We start from the raw sequence: 25120 nt of genomic DNA, 5'->3' as shown, positions 1-25120 counted from the left end.
ATGGTTGACTTCAAGTTTCATAGCATGTGGTCTAAAAATATGCATGCTATGATCTCAGTCTTTTTGTACCATTTGAGTCCTGATTTGTGACCCAGTATGTGATCTATTCTTTCAAAAAGAAAAGAGGAAGAACCCAAATAAATAAAATCATGAATGAAAGGAGAGATCCCAACCAACACTGCAGAAATACAATTATAAGAGAATATTATGAGCAATTATATGCCAACATATTAGGCAATCTGGGAGAAATGGGTAAATTCCTAGAAACATAGAACCAAAATAGCAGCACCTGTACCCCAAAGGTTATATCAGCAATGTCCACAATAGGCAAACTTTGGAAGGAGCCTCAATGTCCATCGAAAGATGAATGGATAAAGAAGATGTGGTATATGTATAGACTGGAATATTACTCAGCCATTAGAAAGACAAATACCCATCATTTGCTTCGACGTGGATGGAACTGGAGGGTATTATGCTGAGTGAAATAAGTCAATCGGAGAAGGACAAACATTATATGGTCTCATTCATGGGGAATATAAAAAATAGTGAAAGGGAATAAAGTCAAAAGGAGAGAAATGAGTGGGAATATCAGTGAGGGTGACAGAACATGACAGACACCTAACTCTGGGAAACAAACCAGGGATAGTGGAAGGGAGACGTCGGGGGGTTGGGGTGACTGGGTGACAGGCACCGAGGGGGGGCACTTGACGGGATGAGCTTGGGTGATATACTATATGTTGGCAATCTGAACTCTAATTTTAAAAAAAAGAAAATTATTTGTTAAAAATTTGGTAGGATTCTCCAGTGAAACCAATGGAATCAGATTTTCTTTTGGTAAAATTAAAATTATATTAATATTCACAGGGTTATACGGATTGTCTATTTCATGTTAGGTGTGTTGTGGTAGTTTGTAATTTTGAGAAACTGACCCATCAAATTTATGTGTAGAGTTGTTTATAGTATTCGTATATAATCCTTTGGACATTTGTAGGTACTATGGTATTATTCCCTGCCTCAGTCTTGATGTAATTTGTGTATTCCATATTTTCTTCTTTGCAGACTTTCTAGACATTTGCTAATTTTATTTTTCTTTTCAAAGAACCAGGTTTTTGTTTTACTAATTACGCTCTGTTATTTTTGTTTTCAATTGCATTGATTTTTGCTCTTTATTATTATTTCTTCACATTGCTTTGCTGCAGGTTTAGCTTTCTCCTCCTCTTGTTTCTTGAGGTAAAAATTCAGATGACAGATTAGTCACATTTCCCTTTTCTAATCTGAGCATTTAGTACTATAAATTTCCTTCGCAGCAATTTAGCTCCATAGCACAGATTCTAATATATTGTATTTTTATTTTCATTTAGTTTCACGTATTTTCTTTTTTCCCTGGAGACTTGCTCTTTGACCCATGGATTATATAAAAGTGTTTCGTTATCTTCCAAGTATTTATAGATTTTCCTATTATCTTTCTGTTGTTGATTTCTAGTTTGATTCCATAGTGGTCTGAGAATATACTTTGTATAATTTTAATTCTCTTAAATTTATTGAGCTTTGTTTTATGGTCCAGGATATCATCTATCATGGTATATGTTCTGTGGGCATGTGAAAAGAATATATATTTTGTTCTTGTTGCCTGACATGTTAAGAGTCAATTAGATCCTATTCAATGATGGTGTTGTTGAGTTCTATATTCCCGATGATTTTCTGTCTAGTTGTTCTATTCACTGTTGAAAGGGGAGCTGAAATCTCTGATTAGAATTGTGGATTTGTATCTTTCTCATTTAAGTTTTCTCAGTTATTGCACCACATATTTTGTGGCTCTGTGGTTTGGTGATACACATTTAGGATTGCTAGTCTTTTTGGTATATTGACCCTTTTACCAGTATATAATATCCCTCTTTATCACTGGCATTTTGCTTTACTCTGAAGTCTACTTTATGTGCTATTAATACCTCCATTCCTGATTTTTTTTGATTAATGTTTTCATGGTATATAACTTTCTATCATTCTACTTTCAACAAACATATCATTTATATTTGAAGTGAATTTTTGTAGACAATATATAACTGGGTCATGATTTTTATCTAGTCTGTCAATGACTGTATTCTAATTGGTGTAATTAGACCACTCACATTTGATGTAATTATTGATATGTTAGGGCTTATGTCTATCCTTTTTTGTTTGTTCTGTTTTTCATAGCTCTACTTTCTTCCTCTTCTCTTCCTATAGGTTATATTACCTTATTTTAAAATTCTATGTTGATTTATCTATAGTGTTTCTGAGTATTTCTCTGTGTACAGCTTTTCTATTGCATTTTCTAGGCACTGCATTATGTATACATAAGTTACCACAGTCTGCTGGTGTTGATATTTCACTGGTTCAAGTGAAATATAGAAACCTCACTGATTACATCTCTTTAATCTTCCCCACTTAGAATTGTCTTACATATTTTCCCTATAGACACTGAGAACCAAATTAAACAGTGATACTTTTGCTTCAGCTGTGAAACCTAATTTAGAAAACTCAAGAAAAGCAAAGTCTACTGTTTTTACCTATATTTTTGTTCTTTCCATTGTCTTTCCTTTCTTCCTGATGTTGCAAGATTCCTTTTTTTTTTAGTCTCTACTTTAATTCTAGTTAATACGGTGTTATTAGTTTCAAGTGCGCAATACAGTGATTCAACACTTCCATACATCACCCTGTCTTCAGCATGACAAGTGTATGCCTTAATTTCCATCCCCACCCCCCTAATCCCTTCCCTCTGTAACCATAGAGTTTGTTCCCTATGATTAAAAGTCTGTTTCTTGCTTTGGCAATCTCTCTCATTTTTTTTCCTTTGTTTGTTTCTTAAATTCCACATTTGAGTGAAATCATATGGTATTTTTCTTTCTCTGACTTAATTTTGTTTAGCATTATACCCTCCAGCTCCACAATATTGTTGCAAATGGCAAGATTTTGGTTTTTTTTAATATTAATTATTAAAAAATAATATTCCACAATATATTCCAATACAAGATTCCATTGTATTCCATACACACACCACATCTTTATCTATACATCAATTGATGGACACTTGGGCTGCTTCCATATTGTGGTTATTATTAATAAAACTGCTATAAACATAGGAGTGCATGTATCCCTTTGAATTAGTGTCTCAGTATTCTTTGGGTAGATACTCAGTAGTGCAATTACTGGATCATTAAGTAGTTCCAATCTTAAATTTTTGAGGAACCTCCATACTGTTTTGCACAGTGACTGCATCAATTTGCATTCCCACCAACATTGCAAGAGGGTTCCCCTTTCTCTATGTCCTCACCAATACCTGTTGTTTCTTGTGTTTTTTATTTTAGCCATTCTGACAGGTGTGAGGTGTTATCTTATTGTAGTTTTGATATGTATTTCCCTGACGATATGAGATGTTGAGCATCTTTTCATATACCTATTGGCTTCCTGGACGTTTTCTTTGGAGAAATGTCTGTTCGTGTCTTCTGCTCATTTTTTAATTGGGTTATTTGTTTTTTGGGTTTTGAGTTTCATAAGTTCTTTATATATTTTGGATACTAGCCCTTTAGTGGATATGTCATTTGCAAATATCTTCTTCCATTCTGAAGGCTGTCATTTAGTTTTCTTTATTGTTTCCTTGGTGTTGCAGAGGCCTTTTATGTTGATATAGTCCCAACAGTTTATTTTTGCTTTTGTTTCCCTTGCCTCAGGAAATCTATCTAGAAAAATGTTAGCACAGCTAATGTCAAAGAAGTTATTTCTTGTGTTCTAAGATTTTTAACTCCAGGTCTCACATTTAGGTGTTTAATCCATTTTGAATTTATTTTGTATATCGTGTAAGCAAGTGGTCCAGTTTAATTCTTTTGAATGTTGCTGTCCAGTTTTGCCAGCAGCATTTATTAAAGAAACTTTTTCCTACTAGATATTCTTTCCTGCTCTGTAAAAAACTAACTGACCACATAATTGTGGGTTTATTTCTTCATTTTCTATTCTGTTCCATTGATCTATGTATCTATTTTTGTACCAGTACCATACTGTATTGATTTACTACAGCTTTGTAATATAACTTGAAGTCCCGAATTGTGATGCCTCCAGTTTTTTCTTTCTCAAGGCTGTTTTGGCTATTTGGGTTCTCTGGTGGTTCCATACAAATTTTAGGACTGTTTGTTCTAGCTCTGTGAAAAATGCTGTTAGTATTTGGATAGAGATTGCATTAAATGTGTAGATTGCTTCAGGTAGTATAGACATTTTAACAACATTTGTTCTTTCAATCCAGGAGCATGGAATGTCTTTCCATTTCTGTATCACATCTTTAACTTCTTTCATCAGTGTTCTATAGTTTTGAGAGCAAAGATCTTTCACCTCGGTTAACTTTATTCCTAGGTATCATTACTTTGGGTGCAATTGGAAATGAAATTTAAAAACTTTTCTTCATTACTGGTGTATAGAAATGCAACAGATTTCATATTGATTTTGATCCCTGCGACTTTACTGAATTCCTTTATCAGTTCTAGCAGTTTTTGGGTGGTCTTTAGTGTTTCCTATATATTGTATCATGTCATTTGCAAACAGAGTTTTACTTCTTCCTTACTGATTTGGATTCCTTTTATTTCTTTTTGTTGTCTAATTGCTGTGGATAGAACTTCCAGTACTATGTTAAATAAAAGTGGTGAGATGGACATCCTTGTCTTGTTATTGACCTTAGGGGAAAAGCACTCAGTTTATCCCCATTACGGATGATGTTACACCTGTGGTTTTTCATAGACGGCCTTTATTATATTGAAGTATGTTTTCTCTAAACCTATTTTGTTGAGGGATTTTATCATAAATGGATGTTGTACTTTGTTAAATGCTTTTTCAGCATCTATTGAAATGATCATGTGGTTCTTGTCCTTTCTCCTGCTGATGTGATATATCACATTGATTGATTTGTGAATATTAAGCCAGACTGGCAACGAAGAAATAAATACCACTTAAATCATGGTGAATGATTTTCTTAATATATTGTTGGACTTGGTATGCTAGTATTTTTTTGAGGACTTTTGCATCTATATTCATGAGAAATATTGGTCTGTAGTTCTCTTTTCTAGTGGTGTCTTCAACTGGTTTTGGTACCAGGGTAATGCTGAACTCATAGAATGAAATTGGAAGTTTTCTTTCCTTTTCTCTTTTTTGGAATAATTTGGGAAGAATAGGTATTAATTCTTTTTTTCTTGAAAAGTCTGGCTAGGGATCCCTGGGTGGCGCAGCGGTTTGGCGCCTGCCTTTGGCCCAGGGCGCGATCCTGGACACCCGGGATCGAATCCCGCATGGGGCTCCCGGTGCATGGAGCCTGCTTCTCCCTCTGCCTGTGTCTCTGCCTCTCTCTCTCTCTGTGACTATCATAAATAAATAAATAAAAATTAAAAAAAAAAAAAGAAAAGTCTGGCTAGAGGTTTGTCAATTTTATTGATTTTTGCAAGGAACCAGCTCTTAGTTTCATTGATTGGTTCTATTGTTTTTTACTTTGTATATCATTTATTTCTTTTTTCCTTCTTTTAAAAAATATTTTATTTAAATTTGATTTGCCAACATATAGTATAACACCCAGTGCTCATCTCATCATGTACCCTCCTTAATGCCTGTCACCCAGTTACCCCATCCCCCCACGCACCTCCCCTTTGTATATCATTTATTTCTGCTGTGATCTTTATTATTTCTTTGCTAGTTTTAGGTTTTGTTTTTTTCTTCTTTTTCTAGCTCCTTTAGGTTAAGAGGTTAGGTTGTTTATTTGAGATTTTTCTTATTTTTTGAGTTATAAACTTGTCTATATTGCTATAAACTTGTCTCTTTTGCTGCATCCCAGAGGTTTTGGACCATTGTGTTTTCATTTTCATTTGTTTCCATGTAGATTTTTATTTCTTCTTTGATTTCCTGGTTGAGCCAATCATTATTTAGTAGCATGTTATTTAACCTCCATGTATTTGTGCTCTTTCCAGATTTTTTTTTATGGTTGACTTCTAGTTTCATAGTGTTGTGGTCAGAAAATATTCAAGGTATGATTTTTATCTTCTTGAACTTTTTGAGACTTCTATTGTAGCCTGATATGTGATCTATTCTGGAGAATGCTCCTTGTGCATTTGAAAAGAGTATTTATTATGTTTTTTTAGGATGGAATGTTCTGAATACATCTTTTAAATTAATCTGTTCCAGTATATCATTCAAAGACATTGTTTCCTTGTTGATGTTCTGTTTAGAAGATTTATCCCTTGACATATTTGGGGTGTTAAAGTCCACTTCTATTATTGTATTATTGTCAATTAGTTCCTTTATCTTTGTTATTAACTGTTTTATGTATTTAGATGCTTTTATGTTGGGTGCCTAAATATTCACATTTTATCTTTTCGTTGGACTGTCCCCTATATATAATACTATATATTATTATATATAGTACTCTCCTTTGTCCCTTGTTACAGTCTTTCTTTTAAAGTCTGTTTGGCCCAATATAAGTATTGCTACTCCAGCTTTGTTTTAACATCCATTTGCATGAAAGATGTTTCTCTATCCTCTCACTTTAAATGTGCAGGTGCCTTGAGGTCTAAAATGTGTCTCTTGTAGGTAGCATACTGATGGGTCTTGGTTTTTTTAATCCATTCTGCCACCTTATATCTTTTGATTGGAACATTTACTCTATTTACACTCAAAATAATTATGGATAGATATGCGTTTATTGCCATTTTATTACATGTTTTCTGGGTATTTCTGAAGATTTTCTCTGATCCTTTCCTGTCTTTCTCTCGTGTTTTGCTGATTTTCTTTAGTGCTATATTTGGATTTCTTTCTCTTTATTTTTTTGTATATTTATTAGTGGTTTTTGATATATGGTTACCATTAGGTTTGCATGTAACCTCTTCTGCATATAGCAGTCTATATTAAGTTGGTGGTCATTTATGTTTGCATTGTTTTCTCCACTCTTCCCCACCTTTTAAGTATATGTTACTATATTGTATATCCCTTTTTGCGAGTTTGTTGATGGATTTTTTTAACAGAAATATTCGTTTTTACTGCTTCTGTGTTTCCTACCTCTAAACTTTCACTTTTGGTCTCTCCTTTCCACTCAAAGTGTCCCTTTTAATATTTCTTATAGGGCTGGTCTAGTGGTCATGAACTCCTTTAGTTTTTATTTGTCTGGGGAACTCTTTATGTCTCCTTGTATTCTGAATGATAGCCTTGCTGGATAGAATATTCTTGGCTGCTGATTTCTCCCATTTAGCTTTTTGAATATATCATCACACTCCCCTTCTGGTTTGCAAAGTTTCTGTTGCAAAATCTGCTAGCCTTATAACTTTTCCCTTGTAAGTAAATGACTTGTTTTATCTTGCCACTTTTAGAATTTTTTCTTTATCGTTATATTTTATAAATTTAATTATGATATGTCTTGCTGTTGGTCAGTTTTTGTTGATTCTGTTGGGGTTTCTCTGTGCCTCTATACCTGAGTATCTGTTTCCTTCCCCAGAGTAGGGGAGTTTTCAGCTGTTATTTATTCAAATAGATTTTCTGACCACCTTTCTCTCTCTTCTTCTGCGACTTTTGTAATATGTTATTATGTTTAATGGAGTCAATGAGTTCCCTAAGTCTATTCTTGTTTTTGCATAATTCTTTTCTCTCTCCTTTATTCAGCTTGATTACTCTTTCTAAAAAAAAAAAGATTTTATTTATTTATTCGCGAGAGACACAGGGACACAGGCAGAGACATAGGCAGAGGGAGAACAGGCTCCCTGTGAGGAGCCTGATGTGGGACTCAACCCAGTATATGGGATCACAATCTGAGCCAAAGGCAGACGCTCAACCACTGAGCCACTCAGGAGTGACCGGCATTACTTTTCATTACTCTGTCTCCTAGGTCACTAGTTCTTTTTCATTTGTTTCCACGTACATGTTCCTCTGCTTCTACCATCCTGTTGTTCACTCCATCAAGTGCATTTCTCATGTCATTTATTGTGCCCTTTATCTTTGCTATGTTATTCCTAATCTCTGTGTTAAGTGTCTCACTCATGCCTTCTACTCTTTTCTCAAGTCCAGTGAGCATCCTTATGATCATTGCTTTAATGTCTTTATCCAACACATTACTTCTATCTGTTTCACCTAGATCTCTGGCTATGGCCTTATCCTTTCTTTCATTTGGGATAAATTTCTGTTTTCTCATTTCATCTGCCTCTCTGTGTCAATTTGTCTGTGTTAAGAAAGTCAGCTGCATCTTCCGCTCTTGAAAGTAGTGATTTTACAAAGAAGAGGTCCTGGAGTGCCCTGCAGTTTTAGTCCCCTGTTCACTAGAACCTGGCACTTCAGGAGAGTATCCTATGTATGTTGCTTATGTCCTGCTATTGCTGATGAGTTCCTTTTCCTTTCCATGTAGTCATTGGCACTGACTCTCTGCCTATTGTGGATTGTGCTTGCTCTCCATAGTGTTAGTGAGACTCAGGGAGGCTAGCTCTAGGGGAGTGGGGCATGCCTACCAGGTAATGCAAACAAGGCAGTTGTATTAGCAAAATGTGCACTGGACCACCAGTCCTATGCCAGATCCCCTTTAGTGCTGTAGTGGCTGGAAGCTGCACACTGGGTGGTGAGGCATACAAGAACAGCTGGGGGTACACAGCTAGGCACAGTGGTAGATGGCACCTATGGGTGCTCAGCTGGGTACATGTAAAAAGGTGACTAGTGTATTGCTGCTCAGTGTGGTGCATGCTGGTGGTTGGGGGACATGTGGCTTTGAGAACACACAAGGGTGGCCAGGGGTGCACAGGTAAGCATGGTGTGACAGACATGCATGGTACTCAGTGGTAGCTTTGCACCTGGTGGCTAGGTGGGGCACCTGCTTAGCTTTAACAAAATTTGCCCCGGGGTCCCTGGGTGGTGCAGCCGGTTAAGCGCCCAACTATTGGTTTCAGCTCAGGTGACGGGATCAAGCCCCACTTTAGGCTCCATGCTCAGTGTGGAGTCTGTTTGGGATTCTTTTTCTTTCTACCTCTGACCCTCTTTATTGTGCTCTAAATCTTTTAAAAATATTTGCCCTGAGCCCAGGGCCAAGGCCAGCAGGCTTGGAGTGGATAAGTCCTCAGGAGAACTCATGGGCCTGGAGCACTGTTGGTGAGTTAGGTGTCAAGTATCTGTTCAGCCCCACCTCCAGCAGGTGTCTCTGTGTTTATACTGGCAGGTAGGGATGGAAAATGGCACCTGTCAGCACCTTCATTTCAGAAATCTCCCAATATACTCAGAAATAAATATGAACAGATCTGTCTACTGTTTGTGGAGTTAGTTCTGCCAGCCTTCGGATCACTCTCCAGTTAATTGACTTGTATGTGGATGATATCTACTTGGAAACATGGGACGGGGTGAGCTCAGGGTCCTCCTACTCTGCCATCTTTCCAAGCTCCTCCCAAGATTCCTCCTTTTATCATTTCCTTTTTGTGTAGAGAAATACCTTTAGCCCTTCTTTTTACTGTAGTTCTGCTTGTGAAAAATTATCCTAGTCTTCCTTTATCTGAGAATAGGTTGATTTCTCCTTCATTCCTGGAGGATGTTTTTGTTTGATATAGAATTCTGACTTGACATTTCTTTTGGCCCTTGAAAATGCTGTGCAACTTCCTTCTGGACTCTGGCTTCTGATGAGAGATCAGCTGTCATCCATATTATTTTGCCACTATAGGTAAAGCAGTGTTTTTCTCTGGCTGCTTTCAATAATTTTTCTGCCTTTAGCTTTCAAAGGTTTCACCATGTTAGGTCTTCACATGGATTTCTTTGGGTTTATACTGTTTATAATTCAATTAGCTTCCTGAATCTGTGGGCTTGTTTTTTCCCAAAATTTGATATTAGTCCAGCTATTTTGTATTTGAATACTTCTGCAGTCCATGCTCTTTCTCCTGTCCTTCTGGAACTGTGATGACACAAATATTAGATCTTTTGTTCTACCTTCACTGGTCCCTGTTTATTTTTTCAGCCTATTTTCTGTTATTCAGATTGGGTAATTTCTATTGTTCTGTCTCCAAATTCACTGATTATTTCTTCTGTTGTCTCCAATTTGCTGTTTAACCCATCTATTGAGTATTTTGTCATTGTATTTTTTAGATCTTAATTTCCATTTCTTATTTATATCTTCCATTTCTTTGCTAAGACTTTCTATTGTTAATTTGTATCATGCTTGTTCAGAATTGTTTGTCAAAGCATTTTTGCTTTACAAAGGATGGCTGTTTTGAAATCCCTGTCAGGTACTTCAGACATCTGTGTCATCTCAATGGTGGCATCTATTGACTTTTTTTCTTGGTTTGACATCTCAGTTCGAAATCTTTCTGGTTCTTGGTATGACGAAGGATTTTCTTTATAAATTTTTATTTTTTTAATTTTTTTTTATTTATGATAGTCACAGAGAGAGAGAGAGAGAGGCAGAGACACAGGCAGAGGGAGAAGCAGGCTCCATGCACCGGGAGCCCGACGTGGGATTCGATCTCGGGTCTCCAGGATCGCGCCCTGGGCCAAAGGCAGGCGCCAAACCGCTGCGCCACCCAGGGATCCCTGACGAAGGATTTTCAACTGAAACCTGGACATTTGGGATATTAGTTTAAAAGACCCTGGATCTTATTTTAATCTGATGTTCTAGCAGGTAGTTTCTGACACTACTCCAGTGAGTGAAGGGGGATGCTATCTCATCACTGCCAAGTGGGAGTGAAAGTCCTGGGTCCCCACTCAGCTCTTCTCTCTCCTTTGTTATAGTCTGGCAAGGGTAGAAGTCTAGGTTCTTTATCTGGCCTTTGCTAATAGGAGTGGGGGTAGGCTACAGTTTTCCTGTGGTTTTTGACTAGAACAGGGTGGTTATTATCTAAAAATATTCTGTGTTGCTAGGTTGTTTCTTTGGGGTCCTGTGACTAGAGTGAGAAGGCATTTCTTGGGGCTCTTACTGTTCCGTATCTGTTGGGTGTTTCTGGGCTGCCAGCTTGTCCCACACCTAGTCTAGGATATATGCAGCAATAAGAAAACCCAGGGAACTCACCACTGCATAATTCCTTGGATCCCAAAGTCCTTAGCCAGTCTGCCTTCTTCTCTTCACCTTCTAAAATGTCTTATACTTGTTATATATATAATGTCCTGGATTTTTAGTTGTATTTAGCAGGAGGAATAAGGAAAAGTATATGTATTCCATCTTCCCAGAAGCAGAAATCTAGAGGGTTCTTTTGAACACACTAATTTGACCAAGTCACTCTGCAGCTTAAAACATCTCAATGGCTCTAACTCTCTATGGGATCAAATTCAAAACAAAACCTTACTGAGAAGGAAAAACTATGTCAGAAATACCTCTACATTCCCAAAGTCCAGCATGGTTCTTATAAGTAATAGTTACTCTGAATGCTTAATGATTAAAGAACTGAGGCTTAAGTTAATGCATTTCCCGTGCCATTATGTATTCTGGAGAATCATATATTTTCTCAAAGACTGCTCTACAGCCAAAGTATGATGTGCTTGCACAATTTGTTCCACACTAAGTTTGAGAGAGCTATTAAAACTAGAACTAAACTTACCTTCCACAGGTAGCCGCCGCCGTATGGCCAGGCGTTCCATTTTCCGCTGTGTTTCTGCCAGACTGAAAAGGACCCCATAAACATATTGACGTGCTGACCGGAACAGAAGAGCAGCTGGAGGAAGTTCCATGTTACACTCATCCTCAATACATACAGGGATCTTAATCTCACCCTAACAAGAAAATGGTCCAGGAGAAAAAACAAAATGAGTTACCTCAAAGGGAATTGAGCTGAGAAGAATCAGTAATGAACTATAGCCTCTGTAGCCAAGCTATCAAATTTTCTGCTTGTATTTAACAGTTGCAGAATAAAAAGAAGCTGTAATAATCCCAGATGACTGTAGCCAGCTTAAAAGCTATGTTCCATTTTTAGAGTCTCTGCTATGACTGACAATAGCTGATTAAATGGAGAAAGTCCATCTTAGACATTTTGCTGGGGGATAGATGTGTATAGTAAGAATGCAGGAAGGGAACAGCTCTGGAGAAGTAGAGGAAGAGGTAAAGGACAAGGGCATAAGAACTCTTCTTAGATTGCATCCAGCCCTATACCAGAGTCTATCAACATAGTACATTATCTTCTTTGAAATCTCACTATTATAGTTCTCTTCTTGGGGCCTCATTTATTATAAAGTCCCATCTCCTGCTGTGTAACTGCAGCTGAGGCCTTTAATACAATGAGGGGCCCTCGAATACTTGGTCTCCTTTTATCTCCCTTCAGATACCAATTAGAATTTTCTGTAATAACTTATGGTTCTATGAAGTGTGAAGTACAATGTTAAAAGCAGGGAGGTGGGAGCTGATGTTTTCTCTTACCTTAGTGAGGACATGATATATATATGGGTACATAAGACCCCTTCGGTGTCTGTGTTCAGCAACCCGCAAGACTTCGGGAGCTACTGGAGGTAAGGGCGGAATGGTGATGTCCATGTGGTTCCTTGTAGACATAGACAGCAGGGATGGGATGTGGGGCTCACCATCACCCAGGCTGGCATCTGAAACTCCAGCATCGATGGGCTGTACCCAGGACCCTCTCTCACCATTTGGATCCTCCCATCCAGGCTGCTGTTGAAGTGTTTCTGTGATGTGACTAAAAATTTTAAGAGACCACGTAGAAGAGATAAAGGAGGCTGATAAAGATACTCCAACAGAAGATGTCTGTTCTGATCCTAAGGAATCTTACAAACCTTCTGGAAGGTTTAGTTTCAAGATAACTAAGTTAGTATTGGACCTAATACATTTCCTCTAAATCTTGTAAGAGGCCATATCTAGAGTCAGCTTATGTTCTAAGAAACTATTTACAATTGAAACCTCAAAGTAACTGTTTCCCAAGAAGAATCTGCTTGGAGAAATAATCTAAGAACAAATAAGCTAGTATAAAATACCACGGTTTTATTATTTTTTAAATATTTTATTTATTTATCTATCTATCTATCTATCTATCTATCTATCTATCTATTTATGAGAGATCTATCTATCTATCTATCTATTTATTTATTTATTTACGAGAGACCCAGAGAGAAAGGCAGAGACATACATAGAGGGAGACGCAGGCTCCCTGCAGGGAGCCTGATATGGGACTTGATCCTAGACCCCAGGATTATGCCCTGAGCCAAAGACAGACACTCAACTGCTGAGCCACCCAGGTGTTCCAAAATACCACTGTTTTAAACCTCAGAATCTTGTCTTAAGCAATATAACTGCCTACTCAACTGTTCTAATACTTAACTCTATAAATTCTTTTCTTTTTTTTTTTTTACATTGAACCCACCCCTCTCAAAAATTGAGAAATGATAGCATGAAATATAGCATACCCATACCCAGGGCTTTTCTAACCAGCTGCTATGCTTACTTTTACTTTAGGTGCCTGGGTATCTGAAAATTACCACCTGTACAGAGTCAATATGAGTATGAAATAGTCAAGCATAGAGTTTTCCTACTTTACTTAAGAATAAAGTACCACAGAGAAAAGCTAGGAACATACACTTCCCCACACCCAACCCAGGTTACTAGCAAAAAAATACAGATGCTCTAAAAGTCTGTTCTCTTGAGTGCCTATTCAGATACTTACTCAGAGCTGGCTCCATTTGGTTCATCACCATCAGAGGAAGAAGAGTGAGAAGAGTCTGGTCCCAAAGGAGGTGAGGCCTTGGAAGTCAGGTAATTGGGAAACTGGGATGCAGAGGAGTCATAAGAGACAGCCCAATTGGCAAAGGGACTGTCCTGCAGCATGGGGTCCTCAGAAAAAGCACGGGATTCCCCCAAAGCATGGGAAGAGAAGAGAAGAGAGGAATTGGGTCCCATTGGGAATGGTGGTGGATATTTCATTTTCTGGGGCACATGGTGAGAAAACTGAAGGATAAAACAGACAGAAAACCTATTTAACATTTGAACAAGCTCCAAAATGGTTCCCTCAGAAGTTGTGACACAGTGGATAATGCCAGTAGCAGGGACTGTTGGGATACAAAGAGCCTACTGAGAATAATAAAAAAATTATTCTAACAGTTATATATGGACAGAATCCTCCAGAGACAGGGCAATGGACCAATCCATGTCTCCTAAAACCACTCTCCAACATGAGTTAATCTATCTTCACAATGCTTTAGTGGTTACTGATTTGGATCTTTTCTTTACATAGTCTGCCAGCCTCAAATTGAGAACATGACATAGGCATATACAGTCTTGATAACACTGAATTTCCTTAACTCCTTAATTCAGAGTATAAAAATCAGGACGCAACCTGAGTCTAATGCTAACACATGGCCTTGGGACTCCTGAAAGATATTACCATTGGCTTTCCAGTAGAGATAGTGCCCATCTGACTTCGTGGAAGGGGAGGATTTCCAAGCCGATTATTCCGAAAACCTGAAGCCAAGAGAAAGGACTATACTTTAGTCAATCCTAATAGTTCTACCATATTACGTTCTGCTAACCCCACATTGCTAGAAAAATTATTAATAAATGTTATAGTTTATTGAATAGTAGCTATGTGCCATGCCAAGAACCTTACAAAAATTATTTTATCTTAAAAATCCTATAAAAGATTGTGAACCACATAACATACATGCAAATGTGACTAGTTAAGATCACACAGCTATTAAGCAGCAGAGGTGGAATTCAAACTCAGACCGGAACCCAAAGACAGGGCTATTTTACATACACCAGGCCATAATGGAGGTTAGTGCCAGAAGAAGCCCAAGCTAAGGAAATGGCATTGGATCCCACATACAAAATTGAGAAATCAGTGCCCTGTCTCATGTCACTACTCTTATTACATGGAAATCAAAAGGAGAGTATCCACCAAACAGGAATGACTTCTACAAGAGTGCAATACAACAAGTCATTTCACTCTGGCCCAGGAGTTCCCATGAGGAACTCAGTTGCACCTTTAGATAGAGCAGCTCTGCATCAGATGGAAGCCTTACCTAGAAAGGAGGAGGGACCCACTGGCAGCGAAGAGAGTTTGGTTGTGACTGAATAATATTCAACTGCTTTCTTGAATCGCTCTATTTTATCTTCTATCCTGGACTGGACATTGGAACATCAGATGTTCAAGAGAAGAAACAACATGAGAGTGTCTTTTTCATGCAATTTTATAATTGAAGAGTCAAAACAGTAGCAGAAATAAAATATTTTAAGAAACCCAAGAGAGCAATTTTTCAAATTGCAGAAAAGATTAGGTAGGCAGAAAGCACTATAGAATGTAAAATCTGGAGAACTTAAAAAAAATTAAGTTTAAAAATAAATAAATTAAAAAAATAAAAACAAATAAATAAGTAAATAAAGTTTAAGTACATTTTGTGCTATTCAAAAATGGTCATATGACCATTAGAAAAAATAGGGACACTTGGGTGGCTCAGCAGTTGAGCATCTGCCTTTGGCTCAGAGCGTGATCCCGCTGTTCTGGGATCGAGTCCCACATTGGGCTCCCTGCATGGAGCCTGCTTCTCCCTCTGCCTATGTCTCTGCTTTCTCTTTGTCTCTCTCATGAATAAAAAAAATCTTAAAAAAAGAAAAAACAGATAAGGGTGGGGAAAAATTACATAGTACCAACACCCAAAGATATTTTGGGTTGTTTTCTTCCAGTATTTTAGTTCATATATTTTATTTTCTAAAACTTTTTACAAGATTTATTTATTTGTGTGTGTGTGTGAGAGAGAGCGAGCGAGCACACGCAAGCATGTGAGTGGGGTGAGCAGCAGAGGGAGAGAATCCTCAAGCAGACACTGTACTGAGTGCAGAGCTCAACACAGAGCTCAATCTTAGGATCCTGAGATCATGACCTGAACTGAAATCGAGTGAGACACTTAACTAACTGAGCCATTCAGGTACCCTTTCTTTCAGTATTTTAAAGTAAATTTTTTGTTGACATATTGCTGGTCTATTTTAATACATTTTAAATAGTTGGTATTAAATAAATTCATAGCCTTTTATTATAATTTTAAATGACTATATTTTATAAGTATAAATGTATCATAGATTATGTAACTACTTCCCTAATACCTGATACTTAGGTTCTCTTTTTTGAAAAAAACCTTTATTTATTCGTTTGAGAGGAAGAGAGAAGGAGCACAAGAGGAGGGGGGAGGCAGAGGGAGAGAAGAAGCAGACTCCCTGATAAGCAGGGGCTCAATCCCAGGACCCTGGGATCATGACTTGAGCTGAAGGCAGATGCCCAACCAACTAAGCCACCAAGGCACCCCTAGGTTATTTCTCACATTTGGCTATTATAAGGTATACAGTAAAGAACATATATTTACATATATTTTTTTTTCTAGATTTCAGATTATGTTCCTAGGACACTGTGCCCAAAGTGGAATCATTGGTTCAAAAGGTATAAACATTAAAATAAAAAGCATTTAAACATATACAAAACCATACATAATGTGTCATTACTATATATCCACTTGAATAGTTAAAATTAAAGATTATAAACATTAGGCACTGGTAAGGATATGGACTAACTAGAACTGCAGTGCATTGTTGGGGGGAGTGTGTATTGGTATAATTTGAAAAACAGACTGGCAGTTTCTTTTTTTTTAAAGATTTTATTTATTTATTCATGAGACACACACACACACACAGAGGCACAGGCACAGGCAGAGGGAGAAGCAGGCGCCACGCAAGGATCCCGATGCAGGACTCAATCCTGGGACCCCAGGATCACACCCTGGGCCGAAGGTGGCGCTAAACCACTGAGCCACCCAGGCTGCCCAGATTGGCAGTTTCTTATAAAATCAAACAAATATTTATCCATATGGCACAGCAATCCTACTTCCAAGTAGTTACCCAGGAGAAATGAGGACATATGTCCACCAAAAGATAGGAACAAGAATGCTAACAACAACTTCATTCATAACAGCCCCAAACTCAACTCAAATGTATACCAAGAGAAGAATGGATAAACTGTGGTAGTTTCCTACAATGGAATATGATACAGTTATAAAAAGAATGAAGCACAACATAGATAAGTCTCAAACACCTTATACTGAGTGAAAGAAGAGACAAAAAGAGTATATATAAAGTTCAAGTAGAAGCAAAACTATGGCAAAAGAAGTAATAACAGGGAAGCTCTGGTGGCTCAGCGGTTTAGCGCTGCCTTCGGCCCAGGGCGTGATCCTGGAGCCCTGGGATCGAGTCTCACGCCAGGCTCCCTGCATGGAGCCTGCTTCTCCCTCTGCCTGTGTCTCTGCCTGCCTCTCTCTCTCTCTCTCGAATAAATAAATAAAATCTTTAGAAAAAAAAGAATAACATTGCTCATCTCTGAGGGGTTAGGGCTGACTGAGGAGCTTTTCCTTATCAAACTTTTTTAGTTTTTTAAAAGTTTTGTCAATTTTTTATTTCCTTTGTTTTGCAGAAGTTTTTATCTTAAGTCTTAATAGTTCAGTTTTGCTTTTGTTTCCCTTGCCTCTGGAGATATATCTAGGAAAAAGTTGCTATAACAGAGGTAAAAGGTTGCTGCCTGTGTTTTCCTCTAGGATTTTGATGGATTTTTTTCACATTTAGGTCTTTCAACCATTTTGAATTTATTTTTGTGCATGGTATAAGAAAGTGTTTCATTCTTCTGTATGTTGCTATCCATTTTTCCTAAAACCATTTGTTGAAGAGACTCTCTTTTCCACTGGATATTTTTTCCTGCTTTGCTGATGATTAATTGACCAGAGTTGTGGGTCCATTTTTGGGTTTTCTCTTCTGTTCCACTGATCTATGTACCTGTTTTTGTGCTAATATCATACTGTCTTGATGACTACAGGTCTGTAACATTGCTTGAAATCCAGAATTGTGATGCCTCCAGTTTTAGTTTTCTTTTTCAGGATTGTTTTGGCTATTTGTGATGTTTTGTGGTTCCAAACAAATGTAGGATGATTTGTTCCAGTTCTGTGAAAAATGTTGATGGTATTTTGATAAGGATTGCATTAAATGTATAGATTGATTTCGGTAGTATAGACACCTTAATAATATTTGTTCTTGGGCAGCCCAGGTGGCTCAGTGGTTTAGCACCGCCTTCAGCCTAGGGTCTGATCCTGGAGACCCGGGATTGAGTCCCACATCAGGCTCCCTGCATGGAGCCTACTTCTCCCTCTGCCTTTGTCTCTGCCTCTCTCTCTCTCTCTGTCTCTCATGAATAAATAAATAAAATCTTTAAAAAAATATTTGTTCTTCCAATGAGCATGGAATGCTTTTCCATTCCTTTGTGTTCTCTTCAATGCCTTTCATAAATGTTTTATAGTTTTCAGAGTACAGATATTTTATGTCTTTAATTGGGTTTATTCTTAGGTACTTCCTGTTTTTTGGTGCAATTGCAAATGAGATCAATTCCTTGATTTTTCTTTCTGCTGTGTCATTACTGGTGTATAGAAATGCAACAGATTTCTGCATGTTGATTTTATATCCTGCAACTTTGCTGAATTCATGTATGAGTTCTAGCCATTTTTTGGGGTGGAGCCTTTTAGATTTCTACACAAAGTATCGTGTTGTCTGCAAATACTGAAAGTCTGACTTCTTCCCTGCCAATTAGGATGCCTTTTATTTCTTTTTGTTAGCTGACTGAAGCTAAGGCTTTTCCAGTAGTATGCTAAATATTAATGGTGAAAGTGGACATCCTTGTCTTGTTTTTGACAATAGGGGAAGGGCTCTCAGTTTTTCCCCACTGAAGATGATATTAACTGTGGGTGTTTTGTATATGGCTTTTATGATGTTGAGGTATGTTCCTTCTATCCTTACTTTGTTGAGGGTTTTTATCAGGATTCTGTATTTTGTCAAATGCTTTTTCTGCATCTATTGATAGGATCATATGGTTCTTTTCTTTTACTCAACGTGCTGTATCACATTGATTTGTGAATACTAAATCACCCTTGCAGCCCAGAAATAAATCCCACTTTATTGTGGTGAATAATTCTTTTAATGTACTGTTCAATTTGATTTGCTAATATTTTATTGAGAACTTTTGCATCCATGTTCATTAGGGGTATTAGTAATTTTCCTTTTTTAGTGTGTCTGATTTTGAAATCAAGGTAATAGTGGCTTCAACAATGTGTTTGGAAGTTTGCCTTCCATTTTTGTTTTTTGGAACAGTTTGAGGAGAATAGGTAATTACCTCCTTTAAATGTCTGATAGAGGGGTGCCTGAATGGTTCAGTTGGTTAAGTGTCTGCCTTCAGCTCAGGTCATGATCCCAAGGTCCGGGGGCTGAACCCCACATATGGCTCCCTGCTCAGTGAGGTATCTGCTTCTCCCTCTATTGCTCTCCCTGCTCATTCTCTCTCTCCCTCCCTCACTCTCTTTCTCTCAAATAAATAAAATCTTTTTTTAAAATAAATGTTTGGTAGAATTCCCTAGGTAAACCATCTGGCCCTGGGCTCTTGTTTGTTGAGAGATTGTTAACTACTGATTCAATTTCTTTTGTGGGTTATGTGTCTGTTCATATTTTCTATTTCTTTCTGTTCCAGTTTTGGAAAAAATGTAGGTTTCTAGGAATTTGTCCATTTCTTCCAAGTGTTTCAGTGTGTTGGCATATAATTTTTCATGGTATTCTCTTATAACTGTGTGGTGTTGGTTATGATCTCTTCTCTTTCATTTGTGATTTTATCTATTTGTGTCCTTTCTCTTTTCTTTTTGATAAGTCTGGCTAGGGTTTTATCAATTTTGTTAATTCTTTCAAGGAACCAGCTTAGTTTTTTTTTAATCCATTCTACTGTGGGATTTTTTTGTTTCTATATCGTTAATTTCTGTTCTAATCTTTATTATTCCCCACTTCTGCTGGACTCTGAGTTTATTTGCTGTTCCTTTTTTAGCTTCTTTAGGTATAGGGTTAGGTTGTGTATTTGAGAATTTTCTTGCTTCTTAAGATAGGCCTGTATTGCAATATACTTCCCTCTTAGTACTGTCTTTGCTGCATCCCAAAGGTTTTAGACTGCTGTCTTTCCACTTTCATTTGCTTCCATGTACTTTAAAATTTCTTCTTTAGTCCCTGGTTAACCTGTTCATTCTTTAGTAGGATGTTCTTTAACCTCCATGTATTTGCAGTCTTTCCAAACTTTTTCTTGTGGTTGACTTCAAGTTTCATAATGTTGTGGTCTGAAAATATGCATGGAATAATCTTCAATATTTTCTACTTGTTGAGGGCTGATTTTTGACTCAGTATGTGGTCCATCCTGGAGAATGCTCCATGTGCACTTGAAAAGAATATGTATTCTGCTGCTTTAGGATAAAATGTTCTGAATATATATCTGTTAAGTCCATCTGGTCCAGTGTGGCATTCAAAGCCACTGTTTTCTTGTTGATTTTCTGCTTAGATGGTCTATCCATTGCTGTAGTGGAGTGTTAAAGTCTCATGCTATTACTGTATTATTATCAATGGGTTCCTTTATGTTTATTATTAATTGATTTGTATATTTGGGTGCTCCCAAGCTGGGGGCATAGATATTTACAATTGTTAAATCTTCTTGATGAATAAACACCTTAATTATGATATAACGCCCTTCTTCATCTCTTGTTAGTCTTTGTTTTAAAATCTGGTTTGTCTGATAGACGTATACCTACTCTGGCTTTCTTTTGATGTCCATTAGCATGATACATGGTTCACCATCCCCTCACTTTCGATATGCAGGTGTCTTTAGGTCTAAAATGCATAGATTCTTGACACATGATACTAATGTGTCTCTCTTTCCAAAACTGAGGTCTCAAGTTAACTCATCATCAGTGCATGAGAATGCCCAATTCACCATAGAGCCCCAATGTTGAGTACTTTCTACAAGAAAGTCATCTAACTACAATAAATATTTCTTATAGAAACATATATAAAATTATTAAAATGTAATCCAAAAAAGTAAAATTTTAAACATTTATAATCTTCTCTCAGAATCTGTTACTGTTAACATTCTAGAATCTATAACATTCCAGATATCTTTATTTACATACATTCAAGCACAGAAACACAGAAATCAAGATTGCCAGGTCCTCCAGCCTCGCTTAGAAATAAAATCACTCTGTTTTCTCAAAATTCTGTTGAGTATATAATTGTTTGAAAAAATGTTCCAAATCTAAAGATTATATGAAATTACTGACTTATAGAATGATATCCTAATTGGTTGAATAAAATTCCACTGTATCAAGGTTCCATTAGTTATATATCCACTATATTTAATTATACACATAACAATCTCCTCAAAGGTACAAGACATATATAATTTTCTTTAATATCTATAGCTCTGTACTTCCTCCCCTCTCCAGAAGTGACCAGTGTTATTAGTTTGATCTATATCCTGTCATAATTTTTGCTGTGTTTATACACATTATGTATGTATACCAATATGGTTTTGCTTTTTTCATATATGTGTAATTATACTATCATACGGTTTTTTCAACTTGTTTTCTGCACTTAACTTGAAAACTATTCAACTTCAGTGAGTATAGATCTATGACCTACTCCCCTGAAATCCTGAATTACATATACTTCCCTCAATGTAGCACTGTTCTGTGCCCTGACATTTAGTCTCCCTTCAAAGGGTACTACTTCTATGAAACTTTCCTTCTGTGACAAATTTATTGTAGTTTATCTTTATTATACTTATGTATTTGCTTCTGTCCCCATTTAACCTCAAATTCTGCAAGAACAGAGAACGGTTTATTCACATTTATATTTTAGTGCCTAGCATGGAACCCTGTCTTTGGAAATATATTTAGCATTTAATATATGATCATATTTAATAACATCCTACTCTTTTCTTTTATAGATCCCCAGAGGCCATAGGTAGCTGAGTAGAACCCTACTCTTTGACGCTATTACCTGGCAGTTTTTTTATGTTTGTTTAGAAGAGCTCTCATAATTCTACAACTGTTAAAAATGATGTTTATGAAAATTATACAGCTACAATGAAAACCGGTTTAAGACAAAGGTTACATGAAAAAAGCAGTTTAAAAAATTTTATACTGAGATGACTACCACATCAAAAAATATATACAAAGGAAACTAGGAAACACTATAAAACACTTAACATCAAATTAATAGCAAAGTCTCTATTTTTAAAATTATTTTGTTCTTCTTGTTTAGTGAAAAGGGGGATCCTTGTTAAGAACATGATCAAGGGATCCCTGGGTGGCGCAGCGGTTTGGCGCCTGCCTTTGGCCCAGGGCGCGATCCTGGAGACCCGGGATCGAATCCCACATCAGGCTCCCGGTGCATGGAGCCTGCTTCTCCCTCTGCCTGTGTCTCTGCCTCTCTCTCTCTCTCTCTGTGACTATCATAAATAAATAAAAAATTTAAAAAAAAGAACATGATCATTATCCAGATTCCAAAAATCATAAAGTTACAAAGGGAAGCAAAAGTTGTAACATTAAAAAATTCATCACTGAACTGAACACTTACAAAATTTTTCCTCTGTCAACATACGATGGAATATTATTTGGTTTTAAAAAGTAAAGGAATTCTGGCACATTCTAAAATATGGATGAACCTTGAAGACATGCTACATGAAATAAATCAGTCACAAAAAGACAAATACTGAGGTACCTAAAATGGTCAAAAATCATAGAGAAAGAAAGAATTATGGTTGCCATGGGCTGGAGAGAAGGGGAAAATGCAAAGTCATCATTTAATAGGTATAGAAGTTTTAGAAGATGAAAAGAGTTATGGAGATGGATGATGGTGACGGTTACACATTATGAATGTATTCAATACCACTGCATTATACACTTAAAATGATTAAGATGGCAAATTTTATGTTAAGTATATTTTACCACAATAAAAAAAGGAAGGAAAATTAATTTTCCATCTAAACAGTATCCCCTACTTAACACTAGCATTTCTCCCTACCCACTATGTCAATTTCTTTCTTTGTGGGTCACTCTCTTCCTAATTGTCTGATGCAAACAGCTGAAAGTACAATGGAAATCGACAAAATGAATGTATAAAATCTGTCATAAAGTTCAAGATTTTCTTAGGTCAAGGGAAACAATAGAGGCCTGCACTCATAATGCTAGAAGTCATGGACAAATGAGTATCTGGTACAGTTAGTGTTCAACAACAGTGGAAAGAATTCTAAAAGATGATGTTAGGAAAGACACTTGAAAAAACAATAATTTGAATATAAAAAGAAACTAAGCCCTTTGGGAAAATCAAGCCCAAGTATATTTTTTATAAAAAACAAATTTTTTTATAATTATGACAGAAAGTTAGATATAAAGGAATAGATGCTGGACCGTGCTATCATATAATTGGTTAGGAAAACTTATGCTCCCAAAACAAAGCACTGATTTTTTGCTTTATTCACTTAAAACTATCTACAGAGAGAGTTCCATTCTAGATAAGATGGAGTAAACACACTCTACCTTATTCCCACTGTAAGATAGTTTTAAAACCTAGAAGCAGCTATTTGAAGACTCTGAAATGTAAACAGTAGCAGGAGGACTGGGGAAGAGGACCAGAATTCAAATTACCACTGAATCAAGGGTGAGTTTAGCATTTCTTTTCTTTTTTTAATTTTTATTTATTTATGATAGTCACAGAGAGAGAGAGAGAGGCAGAGACACAAGCAGAGGGAGAAGCAGGCTCCATGCACTGGGAGCCTGACGTGGGATTCGATCCCGGGTCTCCAGGATCGCGCCCTGGGCCAAAGGCAGGCGCCACACTGCTGCGCCACCCAGGGATCCCTATTTCTTTTTTCCTCTAGTATCCCTTGGTGTGGACACAATGCAGCCTAAAATCTGAAAGCATACATTAATGTAGACTAAGTGTGCCAGGAGAAACCCTAGTTTAGTTCTGGCTTAAAGAATGGGAAAGGGGTCCTTGAAAACTCAAGAAAGTATACGGAAACACTCCAATAGTTTTTTCTTTTCCTTTCTTCTATGCACCTGAAACAAACCTATGGTGGCAGCAGTGGCAGCAGGGGAATAGCAGGAACCTTGCTTTCCAATCAGAGAAGGAGAAGTCTCAGTAGGGTAGAGTGAGCTTTTGATGCTTTTTCTCTCCATCCTTCTGCTGCTTGGCCCCAGGCACTGAGAAAGGGTGGCCCAATGAACCAGGAAATACTGAAGGATCAGAGAGGGAGTAGTACATGTATGGATCTGACACCAAATGGCAGACCAGAGACTCTAAGAACTGAAGAGATAAACTACTAAACAAGTCCCAGACTGGATACTGGGTGGGTAGAATATACATGGGACCGAGCCAAATAAGTTTGCAAAGATTTTGAAAACTGCACTGACTGTGACATCACAGCCCACAGAAGGATGGTAAGAACTTGTGGTCTGAACCTAACTTGTCAATTATCTCCTAAAACAAAACTGTCAATATTCTCTATTATACTGAAACAAGATCAAGAATCTCAGTGCTGAGACGACAAACACACTGGAATTATCTGACAAAGACTTTAAAGTAACTTTATAAAAGTGCCTGAAAGGGGAATACTTCTGAAACAAAAAGAAAGATAGAAAGTCTGCAAAAAAAAAAAAAAAAAAAAAAAAAACGATAATACGTAAAGAAGAACCAAATGGAAACTTTAGAACTTAACAATACATAATCAAAACTTAAAAAGAAATTCTTTAGATGAGCTCTTTAGCAGAATAGAGATGACCAAGTAGAGTCAATGAGGTTGACAATAAATCAAAAGAAATTATTCACTGTGACAAAAATGTATTTTTTTTGAAAAATACAGACCAGGGCAGCCCTGGTGGCTCAGCGGTTTAGCGCCTACCTTTGGCCCAGGGCCTGATCCTGGAGACCTGGGATCAAGTCCAACGTCAGGCTCTCTGCATGGAGCCTGCTTCTCCCTCTGCCTCTCTCTTCTCTCTCTGTGTGTCTCTCATGAATAAATAAAATATTTTTTTAAAAAAGAAAAATACAGACCCTCAAGCATCTACAAGACAATAACAAAAGGTCTAACATTGGTGTCATTATCATCATGGAAGGAAAGGAAAACACAGAACAGAAAAAAACATTTGAAGAAAAACAACTGTAAACTTCTGAAATTTAGTGAAAGACATACTTGGATATTCAAGAAATTAGAAAATTCTAAACAGCATAAATTCAAAGAAATATCTGCCAGACACATCACTGGAAAATTCGACCAAACAATTA

The 25120-nt window shown here is 37.1% G+C and overlaps 1 protein-coding gene across 5 annotated transcripts in view; it reads right to left on the bottom strand.

The window, feature by feature from the left end:
- FAM120C (family with sequence similarity 120 member C) overlaps positions 1-25120 on the bottom strand; it is a 162239-nt gene that overhangs the window by 82040 nt on the left and 55079 nt on the right. For 2 of the 5 annotated variants that reach the window (XM_072816738.1, XM_072816736.1), the window contains exons 5-9: positions 14971-15073; positions 14334-14410; positions 13617-13897; positions 12362-12635; positions 11550-11721 (exon numbers count right to left, since the gene is read on the bottom strand). In XM_072816738.1, the coding sequence (XP_072672839.1) occupies positions 11550-11721; positions 12362-12635; positions 13617-13897; positions 14334-14410; positions 14971-15073 (907 nt within the window). Of the gene's footprint in view, positions 1-11549; positions 11722-12361; positions 12636-13616; positions 13898-14333; positions 14411-14970; positions 15074-25120 lie in introns of those variants that run through there. The other 3 variants (XM_072816737.1, XR_012026464.1, XR_012026465.1) reach the window with 3 other exon arrangements.

Source organism: Canis lupus, chromosome X (genome assembly GCF_048164855.1).
Source record: "Canis lupus baileyi chromosome X, mCanLup2.hap1, whole genome shotgun sequence".
NCBI classification, from domain to species: Eukaryota; Metazoa; Chordata; class Mammalia; order Carnivora; family Canidae; genus Canis; species Canis lupus.
Note: the sequence above shows the minus strand (reverse complement) of the source record. Positions and strands in the feature narration are given on the sequence as shown.